This window comes from Leuresthes tenuis, unplaced genomic scaffold, assembly GCF_036924035.1.
Source record: "Leuresthes tenuis unplaced genomic scaffold, fLeuTen1.0.hap1 SCAF_16, whole genome shotgun sequence".
Classification (NCBI taxonomy): Eukaryota; Metazoa; Chordata; class Actinopteri; order Atheriniformes; family Atherinopsidae; genus Leuresthes; species Leuresthes tenuis.
In genome coordinates this window covers 27,459,089-27,471,479 of record NW_027325370.1, presented here as the reverse complement: position 1 = coordinate 27,471,479, position 12,391 = coordinate 27,459,089, and the positions used below count along the sequence as shown (strand labels likewise).

The 12,391-nt window shown below is 40.9% G+C and overlaps 1 protein-coding gene across 1 annotated transcript; it reads left to right on the top strand.

The window, feature by feature from the left end:
• Nucleotides 1-866: 866 nt before the first annotated feature.
• nppb (natriuretic peptide B) lies at nucleotides 867-2,103 on the top strand. Its single transcript, XM_072367009.1, has 3 exons — nucleotides 867-1,072; nucleotides 1,427-1,712; nucleotides 1,908-2,103. The coding sequence occupies exons 1-3, from the start codon at nucleotides 932-934 to the stop codon at nucleotides 1,916-1,918; spliced, it is 438 nt and encodes a 145-aa protein (XP_072223110.1). The 5' UTR covers nucleotides 867-931; the 3' UTR covers nucleotides 1,919-2,103.
• The last annotated feature ends 10,288 nt before the right edge of the window (nucleotides 2,104-12,391 follow it).

Here is a 12,391-nt window from a genome sequence, read left to right as displayed (position 1 = left end):
GAATCTTGCCCCAGGAATCATAATTATGTAAAATAGTTCATTATAAAAAAAATTGTGAATCTATGATTCCGAAATCGGAGGGCTGTCAAAAACAGTTGTCCACACCTGTGTACTTGATCCAGCTTCTGTAATGACACACAAGAGATCGCATTAACATATCCTTATAGAGGTGACAGAGAGTAAGTAAAATAGAGGCTGAGGCAGAGGGCAAGAGAAAAACTTTGTGAAAGTAGAGCTGAAGGGAACAAATAGTTCTCCTTTATTTTGTTGCTATAATTGGCACCTTTCTTATCTTTGAACAAGGTCATGATTATTTGATCCATTGCAAATGTTAGAGTACTAATTTATGCTTTAGTAACTTCAATATTCACTACCACTAACATGACAAACCACTGGTCTTCTTTATTCTTGATTCTAACAAAAGAACAGAAGTCACAGTCTGCCATAAAGCGACACCCTGGCAACAGGACCTCTGTCTTTCTCAAAAATCCTTAAGCACAGTGACATTCTACATTTGGGTTTCTCAAGCCAGTGGTCAGCAGGTTGCTCTACCAATATCACACAGACCCCTCAATTTAGAAACATTGTCATGCTGTCATACTAGTTTACTACTTCCCGTAGCTCATGAACAACAGAGTCCTGTGTAGAGGAGGTGTGGACTATTTTTCTGAAACAAAGTAGCATATGGAAGCAGCTATGCCATACGAGTGCTTCATATCTATGATACAATACTTTATAAGGAGCAGTTTCCGACAGCTCCTGATATCAGAATCAGGTGTTAGGAATGCCTAATGCCTGATGTCAAATTCCTGGCATACCTATGTGTGTCAGGCTTAAGTATAAAAGAGCAGAGGGTGCAGCTGTGGGCTCCAGCATCCAAAATACTACTCGGTAAAGAGGCAAAAAAGTATCCATCGATACAATCCCTGATATGATCAACAGAAGCTCACACAGAGACATGCGACTGTCTTCCATTCCCCTGTGTGGTCTCCTGCTCATCTTAAACCTGCAGTTATCCAACACATATCCCATCAGCAAGGGGTTGACTGACACTGATATGGACATTTTAAAGGTAAGTCTGAAAAGACATATAGAAACATAGGTTTAGAAAGTTAAGTTCTGTGACTTATCCAATGCTCCTTATGAAAATGTTCAGGTAATCTGCAACAGATTAAGCCAGGGAAAATGTTAAATATGCTGGTTAAAAAGTGTGTGAAATCAAAAGTTAAATCAAACAACTTCCACTTGTGACTAGGTGATCTGACATGCTGATGAGCGATGGCAGAAGTAAATTACAACAGTTATTAATGCTGTAAGAATAGACTATGAATGCTTCTTATTGCATAGTATATCTAATGACTTGCAAAGTGAAAATTTGAATGTGCATTTTAAGTCCAGTCATAAAATGTTAATGTCAATATTGTAGGTGCTCCTTCACAGACTTGAGGAGTCCGTTTCAGAGCAGAACACAGTTGATCAGAAAGCCCACGCAGAAATGGACAGTCCTTACAGCCAAAGCACAGAGGATGCTGCAGATGAAGAGCAGCCACAAATTGGACTGGATGAAGCGGAGATCAGAGAGTTTCTTTCAGCCAAGAATCTGAAGAGCCTTCGCAACGATTCATCCAGGAGATCCTCTGGCTGCTTTGGTCGACGGATGGACAGAATAGGCTCAATGAGTTCTTTGGGCTGCAACACCATTGGCAGATATAGTAAGTTGCAATGAATAAGCCACTGTAATAACTGAAAATAAGCCACAGGATCATAACAGTTCTAAGGTAGATAGACATAACTTTTGTCTTTTTTTTCCTGAATGTGTCATTTCAGTTCACGCTGTGTGCAATACCATGTCATGCTATCTAAATCTATAGTCTTAGTACTATGGTTGTTGTCTTCTTTTCCTGCAGATCCAAAGTGAAGATGAAGTCTTACATCTAATGTCTGGAACTGCAACATCTGTACCAAAATCTATTTTTATTTTGATGCTATTTATTTACTAATATTTATTGGATATTGTTTTTGGCTTTCAGTAGTATTTATTTGAAATAGATGTGATACCATTCTTTATTTACTGTTAAATGTTTTAATAAATGTTTACAACTACTCATCACTGATTTAGTATTGCTTGTGACAAATGACCACTTAGGACACTGATGCACCACCATACCATCACAGACGTTGGCTATAAACATTTTTCTAAGAACAGCCTGGATGCGTTTTCTCATCTCTGGCCCGTAGAAGCAGACGTCAGTTTTTCCCAAAATCAGCTGAAACGTGAACTTATCTGACCACACCATATGGCTATACTGATTATAGTGATTATTTCACATTCACTTTTTATTCTAACAAGTGATCCAACTGAAATGGTCATGTAAGTTGTTTGTTCTTGCCTGTCAATACAGGTCATAATGGCAACCTGTAAAGTTCCGTACCTGCAAGCAGCAAAAGGAAAATGTGACTCATGGGCGTCTCCACATCAGGGCAGATGTCATTCTCAAGTCTTTTGTCCCTGAAGCTACAAAGCCCTCATAATGAGAGAGTGGTGCACTTCATGGACCTTTGTGTGATGTGAGATCGAGGCCTACATATGTTCTGTCAGTCACACAGCAACACTTCCTTATCTTTTTATAGCCTTTTTGTCACTTCCTGGTCAGATTTGGGTAATAAGATTGCTTGCTTACAGTTAGAAAACATCACAATAAGTTCTAAAATACATTATGTTCACGACCCAAATATCAACCTCATGGATGCCATTTGCCAAACAACACTTTTTACGATGGAAGGTTGTAACTCTCTTTGAAAAATGTCATCACTTGGTTGGGTTTAGAAATCAAAACTTCCTTTGTAGTTTTAGAACACAATCATTGTTAGGTATAAAGAATACTCATTTTACGAGATGACTGTTTTGTCATGGATGGCATTTTTACCATTTCTATCTTTTGCATTTAGTTAAATGGTAAATAGACTGTACTTGTATAGCGCTCTAGTCTTGTTGACCACTCCAAATCAGAATCAGAAAACTTTATTGATCCTGGAGGAAATTGCTCACCATGCTTTTATACTAGAAGCCACAATGACTCATACACACACACTCCCATACAGCACATTTTAAGTCTATACAGTTTTACAGGCTATGCAGTGCTTCTTCTCTATAACACACATTCCCACACTGATTAGATGCATCAGAGCATGAGGTGCAGTGTTTTGCTCAAGAAAACTTCAACATGTGGCGTCGGGGAAGCCAGGATATATTGGCCTGAGCTACAACCACCCCAGTTACTCTCACAACCAATAGAGGTCACATGTTCTTTGAACGCAATTATTGAATGCATCTGCCTGCAAAAGACATTCTAAATCAAGCAAAAATAAATAAAACATGTTTTTCAAGCATTTCTCAATGGTATGTTGTCCAAGTAAAAATGTGAAAATTTAGCCAGTTTTCAATATGATAGTGGGGAGTCAGTTCTTTCTAGTGCCAGACATTAGCCTGTTATAAGTAATGGCTTTTTTTTTTTTTTTGCTTTTTAGATCAAGTGTCCCATAAACTAGACAATACAATAAAATGAAATAAGTTATTTTTTTCTGCCTTTATTATTCTACACTTTGCCGTGTTTACAGACACTTCTGTACCTGGGAAGAACTCTAATACTTGTGACTGTATTACCTCACCAGTATGTGGCACTGTGTTACTGAACAAGTGAAGATTGGCTGTAACAAGAAGAAGAATGTGATGCCATGTCAGTGATGTTCCGAGTCCACTGCCCTTTCTTCCTCATATTGGTAAGCCACCTATGCCATTTACTACATGGTGGAAGAGTTTCGACAATTACATGCTAGTGAACATGCTGTCTTACTACACAGCTTGGGCCCAGAGGGACAGCGTTTATTTAACACATTACCGGGTCAAGGTATGACACATGCCAAAGCCATAGCCTTGAGAAACACTTTGGCCCGAAGGTTAATGTTGCAGTCTGCCTCCATACAGTCAGACAACATACTCAGGGAGAAGATGAGACTGAGACTAAGGATGTTTCAGATTACGGGCTAAGAGCTGTCCTGACACAGCTGCACCCAGACCAAGTGTAACAGATTGTTGCTTTTGCTTCCTGGACACTATGCTCTCTGCAAAAATGGAAGACAAGAAAGTACTCCACCACAGAGTGTGTGGGCTGTGGAAAGGTGGTGAACATAGGCTTGGGCGCATAGGTTAACACTTCGTACTGAACATCAAGCTCTTACTACTCTTCTCATCATCACCAAAGTTATCAACAGTGCTGGCATAAGAACCGCACGTTGGTCAGCCAGGTTGATGTGTTTTCAATATGATGTGCTCTTCCGCTCTGGTGTTGTCATGGCAGACTGCCTCTCACATGTTCTAATTTTCAACTCAAACACTGATGTAGATGCTTAGCAAGACCTACTTATGGAGATAACTGAAATCTTGCCTGTGCTGACAGCACTGCCACTGACAGATTTGAAAACTAAGTGTCAGGACTGCCCTGATCTTTCACAACTGCAGCAGGTCATTTGTTCTGGGAAGCCTAATGTGAAAATTCCTGGTGGTTCCTAAGTTCCTGAGGGAACATAGCCCAGGCAACTGACCACAGCGTCGGCAGTTTTGCATTGCTGACAGCAATGCTTTATAACAGTCTCTGCAGCCAATTTGCAGTTAAAGAGCTCTGGCATTGCAGCTCTGAATATTTTTTTGAGCAGTCAACTGTCTTTGGGGCCATACACTTCAGTTGAGGCAAGGACAGTGACTGAGGACAACAGGTCTCTTAATATCTGAAGAAGTTGGTCGAAATGAACAAAAAATGGATTTTCTGCATGGCAAATATAATAAAAGTTTCACAAATCTTTGAAAAGTCTGGATACAGTGGTTTTGGATGTGTACCTAGTCTAATGTGGTCTTTGTATAAAATAAAAACGGTGAAATCTCCCTTTTAGCATTTTCATGACAGAAATAGTATAAAATAGTATAAAAGTTACACAGATACAATAGTACGTGTCAGGCAAAGCTGATATTTGATCTAAAATGTCTAAAAGGTTTTCATATCAAGAAGTTACACACACACACAAAAAAATCGGTGGACAAACAGTCGCACTGCACTACATATGTAAAGTAATTTCCCCTTTACTTTCCCCTTAAGTGCCGAATCGGAGGCAGGCGAATCGGAAGCCAACTTCAGCGTCGGTGTTGTAACTACCCCATTGAATGAAGTACTTCATACGTTTAAATGGCACAGGAAAATAGTCAGATCCGTGTTAAATATGTTACATTTATCAAGATGGTGGTGCGTGTAGACGCAGAGAGCCGGTGCTTCCCTCTAGTTAGCAGCTACACATTGAAAAGGACCGAACTTATCAGCCTGAGACAACACTGGACTGGCTGAACCCGGAAGGGTTCGACTCGTTCCCAGAGAGAATACGCCAGACAGAGGGGAGGCGACGGTGGCGCTGCGAAAGCCAGAATCAGGGCAAACGAGCCGGCATCAGAGTTAGGCTAACCGTGACTCCGGGTAAACTAGCTGTTCCAAGTGTTTTTCTCTCCAATGTCTGCTCCCTGGTAAAGATGGACAAGATTAAACTGATAACGGAGACCTGGCTGCATGAGAACATCCCAGACCTAGCTGTGGAGCTTGCAGGCCATACATCAGACTCGTGTAAGTCTATATTAACACCAGTTGGTGCACGGACACTGCTGTAATTGAGGCACTGCTGTCCAGACCTGGAATTTTTACTATTTAAATGCAGGCCTTTTTATCTGCCCAGGGAAATCACTCAAATGTTTGTAGCTGCTGTATATCCACCCATGGGCTAATGCTAACGTAGCTATGAGCTATATGGGAGGTCTTTGAGGACCCAGACACTGACCTCCACATGTCCTCTGTGCTGTCATACATCAGTTTCTGCATGGGCAGTGTAACTACAAGAAAATAGGTGAAAACATTCCCCAACCAAATACCCTGGTTTAACACCAATATCAGGGCACAACTCCCCTGCATGAAAAGTACTACATCCAGTAGGGGTCCTCAGGCAAGACCCCCTTACCCTGATTGCCTACCAATGTAAGTTGCTTTGGATAAAAGCGTCTGCTAAATACATAAACATAAACTCCAGGCCAGGGATTCAGGATTGAGATTGAGAGACAGGGAGGCCCAAGGCTGCTAAAACAAAATACAGAAAGCAGATAGAGTCTAATTTTAAGGAAAACAACCCCCACACCATGTGGAAAGGCATCCAGAACATTACGAACTAAAAACAGTGCCACAAGACCCTCCGCCCTACGACACTTCTCTCCCGGACCAGCTCAACGCCTTTTTCTCCCGCTTTGAAGAGGACAGCAGAGTGGCTGAGGACACACAGCTGACACCATCAGAGCATGACCAGCCCCCCACCATCCAACAACATCGGGTACTGCAAGTCCTGCGTTGCATCAACATCAGCAAAGCACCAGGACCAGATGGAGTACCAGGGAGGGTGCTGAGATTATGTGCCCATCAGTTTGCTGCAGTATTCACTAACATCTTCAACCTTTCGTTGCAGCAAGTCCCCACCTGCCTGAAAACTGCCACCATAAACCCCATGCCCAAATCCTCTGTCATTACAGGCAAGGCAAGGCAAGTTTATTTGTATAGCACAATTCAACAACAAGGTGATTCAAAGTGCTTCACAGAGACATTAAAACAGAAGAAATAAAAAGCATGATTTAAAATTTAAACAAAAGAAGGAAATAAGAACAATAGATAAAATCAGAAAAAATTATATATATGAAAGATAAAATCAATAGTTAAAACATGATTCCGTTTTGAAACTCAAGCTTATTCAAATGCAGCTGAAAATAGGTGTGTCTTCAACCTGGACTTAAATACACTGAGTGTTTCAGCTGATCTGAGGCTTTCTGGGAGTTTGTTCCAGACATGTGGAGCATAGAAGCTGAATGCAGCTTCTCCATGTCTGGTTTTGACTCTGGGAACTGATAAAATCCAGATCCAGATGACCTGAGGGGTCTGGAAGGTTCATAGTGGGTCAGGAGGTCACTGATGTATTTTGGTCCTTGACCATTCAGAGCTTTATAGACCAGCATCAGAACTTTAAAGTCTATCCTCTGATGGACAGGCAGCCAGTGTAAAGACTTCAGAGCTGGACTGATGTGCTCCACTTTTTTGGTCTTAGTGAGGACTCGAGCAGCTGAGTTCTGGATGAGCTGCAGTTGTCTAACTGACTTTTTAGGCAGACCTGTAAAGATGCTGTTACAATAATCAAGCCTACTAAAGATGAATGCATGGACTAGTTTTTCCAGGTCCTGCTGAGACATCAGATCTTTTAGCCTTGATATATTCTTAAGGTGATAGTAGGCTGACTTTGTTATTGCCTTAATGTGTTTGTCCAAATTTAGGTCTGAGTCCATCACTACACCCAGATTTCTGGCCTGGTCGGTCGTTTTTAGATTTATAGATTGAAGCTCTGTGGTGACTTTCAATCGTTTATCTTTGGCTCCAAAGACAATTACCTCAGTTTTGTTTTTGTTTAGCTGGAGGAAGTTGTGGCACATCCAGTCATTAATCTCCTCAATGCATTTTTCAAGGGCCTGTACAGGCCCTCTGTCTCCTGGTGACATTGTTATATACATCTGTGTGTCATCTGCATAGTTATGGTAGTTTATTTGGTTGCTTTTTATAATCTGTGCCAGTGGGAGCATGTAGATGTTAAACAGAAGAGGTCCCAGGATGGAACCTTGGGGAACTCCACATGTGATTCTTGTCTGCTCAGATGTAAAGTTACCTATTGACACAAAGTACTTCCTGTTCTCTAAAGTATGTTTTGAACCAGTTTAGTACAGTTCTGGAAAGACCAGCCCAGTTCTCCAGTTGTTTGAGTAATATATTGTGGTCAACTGTATCAAAGGCAGCACTGAGATCCAGTAAAACTAAGACTGACATTTTTCCACTGTCTGTATTCAGACATATGTCATTAAACACTTTGGTCAGAGCAGTCTCAGTGCTGTGGTGCTGTCTAAAGCCTGACTGGAAGGTATCATAGCAGTTATTTTGTGTTAAAAAGTAATTAAGCTGTTGAAAAACCGCTTTTTCAATGATCTTACTTATAAATGAGAGATTTGAGATGGGCCTGTAGTTGTTAATTTGCGTCTTGTCAAGATTGTCCTTTTTCAGCAGAGGTTTAATTACAGCTGTTTTTAGTGGCTCTGGAAACACACCTGACGTTAAGGACAAGTTCACAATCAGTAACAGGTCTGACACCAAAGTCTTTGAGACCCCTTTGAAAAAACCTGTTGGCAGGATGTCTAAACAGCAAGAGGAGGAGTTCAGCTGACGTAAGATGTCCTCCAGGTCTTTACTGTTAATGGGTTGAAACAGTGTCATGGTGTTTAAACCGGTTTTCGGTGGACACGGTACATATGCTGAACCTGCTGCTGATGTACCAACTGCTTGTCTAATATTTTGGACTTTGTCTATGAAGAATTTGGCAAAGTCATTGCAGGCCATGGTGGAATGGAGTTCATTTGCCACTGACACAGGAGGGTTTGTTAGCCTGTCAACTGTAGCAAATAAGGCCCGAGCATTATGACTGTTTTTGGTGATGATGTCAGAGAAGTAGGATTTCCTTGCATTCCTCAGTTGTAAATTATAAGAGTGAAGTTTCTCTTTATAGATGTCATAATGAACCTGGAGATTTGTTTTTCTCCATCTGCGCTCAGCTTTCTGACATTCTTTTTTCCCATTTTTCACCAGTGTGGAATTTCGCCATGGAGACTTCTTCCTTCCAGAGATAACCTTCACCTTAATGGGAGCAATAGCATCCATAACATTTAACATTTTAGTATTAAAGCTACTGACGAGCTCACTGACTGAACCCCCGGACAGGGCAGGTGTTAAAGAGAAAACAACAGGGTTGAATGATTACTAACATGTGGCTCTGATGCCAGTGATCATGAAATGCATGGAGAGACTGGTGTTACAGCATGTCAAGGCCCATATCCCACCTGGCTTTGACCAACAACAGTTTGTCTACAGGTCCAACAGATCCACAGACAACACCATCTCCATCGCCTTCCACATCGCTCTCAGCCACGTTGAAAGCCCCAAAACATGCATCAGGATGCTGTTTGTTGACTTCAGCTCGGCATTTAACTGCTTCGCCACCAATGGCTACAACACCCTCATCAAATTTGCGGATGACACAACCATTGTAGGGCTGATTGCACCAGGACCAGAATGAATGAATTGGATTATGATTACAATTAATTGAATTCCAATTGGCTTGATTAACAACGATGATGAGGCACCGTACAAGCAGGAGGTCCAAGCACTGGCGGCCTGTTGCAGTGATAACCACCTCAACTTCAACACCAAGAAGAAAAACTATATTGTCATTGACTTCCAGAGGTCAAGGACCACACTGTACTCAGGCTTGAGCATCAATGGGAAGACGTGGAGCGGGTCACATACTTTAAGTTTCTTGGACAGCACATCTCAGAGGATCTGGGCTGGACTGTGAACACCACCCACATTATTAAAAAGGCCCAACAGTGTCTCTTTTTTCTGAGAACACTGAGGAGGAACAAACTCCCTCCACCTCTGCTGATGAACTTTTATCACTGTTCAATAGAGAGCGTCCTGACCTATGGATGTATAGAGTGGTATGCCAGCTGCACCGCATTTGAAGAAACAACTGCAGAGCATCATCAAAACTGCTTTGTACATAATTGACTCTGTACTCCCATGCCTAGAGCAGATCCATTCAAGCTTTCTCCTCTGACAGGCCACAAAGATCCGGGAAGCCCCCGCCCACCCAGGACACTGTTTTCACCAGCCAGACTCAGAGTCAAGCAATCCCGCACCAACAGACTTAAACACAGCTTCTTCCCCATGGCTATGAGACTGCTGCAGAAACCATGACACCCAAAAAAACACACTGTACAGACTATTTTCTATAACATTTTTAACTGCACTTTAATATTTATTACTTGTAATACGTTTTATGATTGTGACATTGTTGTTACTACAAGAGATGCTGTCAAACGCAATTTTATCATATTCTTGTATGATGACGATAGAGCTTCTTATCTTATACTTATCTCCTTACAAATCTAGTTTGACTGAACCACAGTAATTAACTAACAGTAACACAAATACATCAAGCTGATTGAGCATAATCACATTTAGTTCAATCAACAAAATGATTTCTCGTTAAATTAAAGCATTTGATTTAGATGGAAAATCTTTCCATAATTTTGTTATGTTCACCTAACAAGTTAATTTGAGTGTACATGAACCTGCATTTGTGGATGGTACGATGAACTGTGTTGAAAGTGTTCCTGAGCCCATGCAGTGATTTCCAGGACAGAATCATGTCTGTTTTTAATACAGAGTTGCCTGAAGGTCACAGACATCCAGGACTGATTATCAGTTGTGTCCCTGTTCACAGAGATATCTCCAGATTCTCTGAATCTTTTCATGATCATGTAATGTAGATGATAGAATATTCAAAGTCAAAACATTTTACTGAAATTGCTCTACAATTTGCACTCAGTTTAGGAATACAGAAGTATATGAGGTTCTCAAATATGTAAATGCTCTTGATGCCTTTTATATTTTGGAATAAAAAGTGTGATAATCTTCTAATCTAGAAAAATGTGCCTTTGACAACTCAAGAGCAGCAATTTTTACTTATTATGGTATTTTCACACTCAACCATGTGGAAAGTGTTGCATACTGAAATATTGAGTGTTGCACTCAGTATAAAGTGAAGTTATGGTAGTCATGATAATGCACAGATAAATGCTGCATACACACACACACTCACACACACACACCTCCTCCCAAGGACCTCTTAAATAGACAGCTGACTAGACATGTAGAAGTGTCAAAATGCACTTGATGTGATCTACAAAATGATGAGCCAGTGTCTATATATTCGTGTGTACATGCCATGGCATGTAAATAACATCATGCAGTGCTGGCTAGAGTATCAATATAAGACAGCATGAGAGCCGTGGTCCTGTGCAGCATGTTGGCCTCTTTGTGTCAGCAATTTCTGATTAGGAGCCACATATTGGGAAGGCCCCTTATTTAGCAGTGGTCTGGATCAGTTAAAGGTAAGAAACAACATCACTCCCTTAGTCAGCATGTTTGTTTGAACACTACACTTGGATGGTCAGTTTCATACCACTAAAACTGAATAAGCTAAATTGCATGTTAAGCTAAAAATGTATAAAATGTAATGGTAAATGGACTGTACTTGTATAGCGCTTTTCTGTTCAGAAAATTCAGATTTTTTCAAATCTGAAACCTTGATTTGGACCTTAAGCAAAATGAAAAATAAAAATGACAAAAAATTATTTGCATTTTTTTTTTCCCATTTGTATCGTAAATGATACATCGGGCATTTCATGCAGTTCTGGCGCTACAACAAGAACATCAGCCTCTTTAGCTTTTCAAACTGCTACCTTTTTCAGTAGTTTTTTGTTTTATAGTGAAGAGTAGGAAGCATGAAAAGTGAAGTTCAGGCTTTTCAACAAGAACATCGTCCTCTTATGTTTTTTCAAACTACTACCTTTCCCATTAACTTTCTTTTATTGTGACAAGTGGTTAACATTAAAACAAAAGTTAAGGCGATAACAAGAACATCAGCCTCTTTATTTTTCCAAATTGCTACTTTTTCCTGTCACTTTTTCTTTGATGGCACGTGGTAAGCATGAAAACAGTTCCTGTTGTTATTCAGACAGAGATGGGCATTTATTTTCCACAGCACACATAGGAAGTGTCCTGTGCAGTGCCTGCACCTTTATCGCTTTTTCCAGGATGGAAAGTGGTCAGCCATATCTCTCCTCACATCTTGAGACATAATGGTCGATTGCCACCTCTGTGATGGTGGTGTTGGTGTTTGTGATGGTGAGGAGTGGGGTGGAGAGGATACTAGTGGAGGGGAGAGTGGTCTGCCAACCCTGACTTTTGCTTTTCTTGCACTTACCAGGGAAGAGCTAACTTAGGCCTGAAACCTTGTCAAAGGCATGGTGTTTTTCTCTAGGTCCAGTGCCTTCAGGTCTCTTCAGTACAGGGACCAAGCGGTGATAAGTGCCACTGTGACACTATGCCACCAAATATACAAGTACCATTTTCTGGTTTTGAAGATGTATGTCTACAGGGCAGACATCATATCCAGGAAATCTACACCACCCATGAATCTGCTGTAGGTTCCACAATGGATGGTCTGAGAACCATGACATATGTTTTGGTCTTCCGATCCCAGCGTCTCATGTGGTCTTGGGGTTAGGGTTAGGGGAGTGATGCTAACGAAAGAGGACACCGGGTTTATCAATTTCTGAATGCAATTATTTGTTCTAAACATCACATTTTGATCTGTAATT